The 4,217-nt window shown below is 51.3% G+C and overlaps 1 protein-coding gene across 4 annotated transcripts in view; it reads right to left on the bottom strand.

Annotated features, from left to right (window-relative positions):
• Positions 1-1,109: 1,109 nt before the first annotated feature.
• B3GNT3 (UDP-GlcNAc:betaGal beta-1,3-N-acetylglucosaminyltransferase 3) overlaps positions 1,110-4,217 on the bottom strand; it is a 25,761-nt gene continuing 22,653 nt past the window's right edge. For 3 of the 4 annotated variants that reach the window (XM_011990109.1, XM_011990118.1, XM_011990102.1), the window contains exon 3: positions 1,116-2,588. In XM_011990109.1, the coding sequence (XP_011845499.1) occupies positions 2,037-2,588 (552 nt within the window). In that variant the 3' untranslated portion in view covers positions 1,116-2,036. Of the gene's footprint in view, positions 2,589-4,217 lie in introns of all 4 variants that reach the window. The other variant, XM_011990092.1, reaches the window with a different exon arrangement.

Below are 4,217 nucleotides of genomic sequence, written 5' to 3'. Positions count from 1 at the left end.
CACGCCGGCACCGGTCTCTGAGTTCCCTCAGTATTTATTGATCATTATCTTTACCATCTTAGAAAAAGGGAAGTGGCAGGATAATAGGATCATTGTAGGGAGAAAGTCAGCAGTAAGACACGTGAATGGCCGGGCGCGGTGGCTCACCCAGCACTTTGGGAGGCTGAGACGGGCGGATCACGAGGTCAGGAGATCGAGACCATCCTGGCTAACCCGGTGAAACCCCGTCTCTACTAAAAAATACAAAAAACTAGCCAGGCAAGGTGGCGGGCGCCTGTAGTCCCAGCTACTCGGGAGGCTGAGGCAGGAGAATGATGTAAACCCGGGAGGCGGAGCTTGCAGTGAGCTGAGATCCCGCCACTGCACTCCAGCCTGGGCGACAGAGCCAGACTCCGTCTCAAAAAAAAAAAGACATGTGAATAAAGATCTCTGTGACATGAATAAGTTTAAGGAAAAATGCTGTGCCTTGATATGCATATGCAAATATCTCCATAAACCTTTTTAGTGCATAAAGAGCAGCATTGCCTTTAAGGCAGTTTTCTCCTTTCTCAGTAAATAGAACATACAATCAGGTTTTACACCGAGATGTTCCATTGCCCAAGGACGGGCAGGAGACAGATGCTTTTCTCTATCTCAACTGCCAAGAGGCCTTCTTTCCTCTTATACTAGTCCTCCTCAGCACAGACCCTTCACGGGTGTCAGGCTGGGGGACGATTAGGTCTTTCCCTTTCCACGAGGCCAATTTCAGAATATTACATGGGGAGAAACCTTGGACAATACCTAGCTTTCCTAGGCAGAGGTCCCTGCGACCTTCCTTTCGCAGTGTACGTGTCCCTGGGTACTTGAGATTAACAGAATGGTGATGACTTTTCACAAGCATACTGCCTTCTGTGTTTAACAAGCATACTGTGTTTAACAAAGCACACCCTGCACAGCCCAAAATCCGTTAAACCTTGAGTCACCACAGCACATGTCTCTTGCAAGGACAAGGTTGGGGGTAGGGTCACAGATTAACAGCATCTCAAATACAGAACAAGATGGAATCTCTTATGTCTACTTCTTTCTATACAGACACAGTAACAGTCTGACCTCATTTTCTTTTCCTGACAATTCCCCAAGGATGCTCCATCACAATGCCTGTGAAGCTTGAGTGGCAGACACTGAGGCCTGAAGCTGGGGGCTCCAGGGGGTCACTGGCTCACTCGGTCCCCTGTAATCTGTAAAACATACTGGGCAGGGGGGCCGCTGGAGGACCTGAATCTCTCCATTCTCTAGGCAGTAGTGGGGCATGTGCCTGTTGGCCTTGGGCCCATTAAAGATCCTTCCAGCCCCAGTGCTTTTCTCTGAATTCTTGGGGAACACAGGGATGGGGGCTCCCAATGGGGACCCCAGAAACTCTGAGCTCCCAAAACCTTCAAAGGACACTTGCCTCCCTCCTCTGCCCACACCTCTACCATTACAGCATTTGATCCCACAAGTAAGCAGGGGTGGTCCTATTTCAGCACCTCTCTGGTATCCCCCAAATCTTCTGAGTTGTCTGAGACCCAGGAAAGGGTTAAGATCAGGACCCATCTCTCCTAGGCTGAAAGATATTTCTCACGTCAGGTCTATGTGGACACAGGAGTTTCTGGCTGGCCTGGAACTGTAGATGGAGCTTATCCACCATTAAACCACTGCAGGTACACTGCTTAGCATCCCATCTGTGAGTAGGTCAGAGCAGGGAAGTAGGACTCTCACTCAAACAGGATGGATGCATCCACAGTTGGAACCCTAGCAGAGGCAATTCTGCCATTAGCTGCCATAAAAAGAAGACGGATATTTTCTGGAGTCCCTCCAGCCATCCAGAGAGGATGCTGGAACAGTACCAGGTGGGTTTTGAAGGATGTATAGGAGTTCACCAGCCAGAATATTCACTCATCAAACCTTCCCTGGCACTCACCTATGCTCAGACCACAAAGGTCTCAGCTTCCTGGGAGGAAAGTGTCACCCCTTCCTATGGAAATAGGAGCCCAGAGGCTGGGGACCCTGATGCTGACTCAGTAGATCCGTGTCTGTTTGCTGCAGGTGAGGTTGGGCTGGTTCAGTGCATCCCACATGAGCAGCATCTCGTAAGGCAGGAAGCGGTGCACCAGCAGCAGGTCTCGGTAGAAGCAGGGGTCAAAGGAGGACAGGCGTTGTGATGGGGCACGCACACCAGACGTGCGGATGCCGCTGTGGGAGGTAGGCTTCAGTCCCTCGAGCTCCAGACACATACCCAGGAAGACATCATCAATAGGGAAGAGGTCCAAGACAAGAGCGGCACGGCGCACGGCAGCGGCAGTGAAGCGGGACAGCAGGAAGCCACCACCCGCACAGTAGGGTGGGTACCGCTCGTTCTGAGTCACCACCTTCGGCACATAGTACTTGCTCCACAAAGCCCGGATGGGGCCCACGTTTTGGATCAGTTGCCCCACGAAGAGGTGGCGGCCAGGGTCATGGCCCTGCAGGTAGAAGACCATGTTGTCTGTGTGTGCAAAGACGTCATCATCCCCGTTGAGCACGAAGCTGGCATTGGCGCACCTCGTCTCCTGCCACTGTAAGAACAGCACCTGCAGGCAGGGTGGGCAGGGCATGCTTGCTTGAGGGCTGGAGAAATTGGCCTTGGGTCTCTGTTGGCCACTCCAGCCCAGTGAGCCCAGGAAAGAGAGTGTCCACAATCTGGCCTGGGTTTGAAGCCCTGCCCTGTGGGGTTACTTGGGAAACCCTCTCTGTGCCTTAGTTTCCAACTCTCTAAACAGGCCTTATCATGTGCCTCTAGGAGTGTTGGAGAATCCATGGAGACCATGCTCCATGAAGCACCAAGAAATGCTGGAAAATTGTTACATTTACATTTATTGCTATTCCTTCCAACTCTGCCTGGCCAAGCCCTGTTGTTAAATCATCATTTGTGTGAATTTTGTTTGTTTGTTTCTGAGACAGGGTCTTGCTCTATTGCCCAGGCTAGAGTGTAGTGGTACGATCATAGTTCATTGCAGCCTTGAATTCCTGGGCTCAAGTGATCCTCCCACCTCAGCCTCCCAAGTAGCTGGGACTACAGACACATGCCGCTACTCCTGGCTAATTAAAAAATTTATATTTTTTTAGAGATGGGATCTTGTTATGCTGCCCAGGCTGGTCTTAAACTCCAGGCCTCAAAGGATCCTCCCACCTCAGCCTCCCAAAGTGCTGAGATTACAAGCATGAGCCACCACCCCTGTGTAAATTAATGTATTATTATTATTATTTTTTAGATGGAGTTTTCGCTCTTGTTGCCCAGGCTGGAGTGCAGTGGTACAGTCTCGGCTCACCGCAACCTCCACCCTCTGGGTTCAAGCAATTTTCCTGCCTCAGCCTCCCAAGCAGCTGGGATTACAGGCATGCACCACCACGCCCGGCCAATTTTTTGTATTTAGTAGAGATGGGGTTTCACCATGTTGGTCAGGCTGGTCTTGAACTCCTGACCTCAGATGATCCACCTGCCTTGGCCTCCCAAAGTGCTGGGATTATAGGCGTGAGCCACCGTGCCCTGCCTGTGTGATTGTTAACATCCACCTCTCCCAGCAAACACTGGGCTTCCCTACTTGAGTCTGTGTCTCTCTCTTTCTATTCATGCCATCTCCCTCAGCACCCGGCATAGTGCCAGCGCTTCATGGGTGCTAGGTTCATATTTGTCAAGTTGACGTTTATCAGAGACTTTTGCAGGTTGTTTTTTTGAGACAGAGTCTCACTCTGTCAACCAGGCTGGAGTGCCGTGGCAGGATCTTGGCTCACTGCAAACTCCGCCTCCAGGGTTCAAGCAATCCTCCCGCCTCAGCCTCCCAAGAAGCTGGTTTCGAACTCCTGGCCTCAAGTGATCCGCCCACCTCGGCCTCCCAAAGTGCTGGGATTATAGGCGTGAGCCACTGTGCACGGCCACTTTTGTGTTTTCAGAACACAGCACGTTGAGAGGCCGTGGCCCCTACCCACCTCAGCCTCAGTTTCCCCTATGGTAACCTACATGGGCTGGGTATCTGCTTGTTGCTGGGTGCTGTGCTTAGTGCTTACCTACCTTGAATCCTGAATTCACCGTTAGGAGGCAGAAGTGGTCCTCAATCTTTTTTTTTTTTTTTTTTTTTTGAGACGGAGTCTCGCTCTGTCGCCCAGGCTGGAGTGCAGTAGCGTGATCACTGAGACACCCTCCGATAGATGAATGTTTGCAT

This window comes from Mandrillus leucophaeus, unplaced genomic scaffold, assembly GCF_000951045.1.
Source record: "Mandrillus leucophaeus isolate KB7577 unplaced genomic scaffold, Mleu.le_1.0 Scaffold11, whole genome shotgun sequence".
NCBI classification, from domain to species: Eukaryota; Metazoa; Chordata; class Mammalia; order Primates; family Cercopithecidae; genus Mandrillus; species Mandrillus leucophaeus.
Note: the sequence above shows the minus strand (reverse complement) of the source record. Positions and strands in the feature narration are given on the sequence as shown.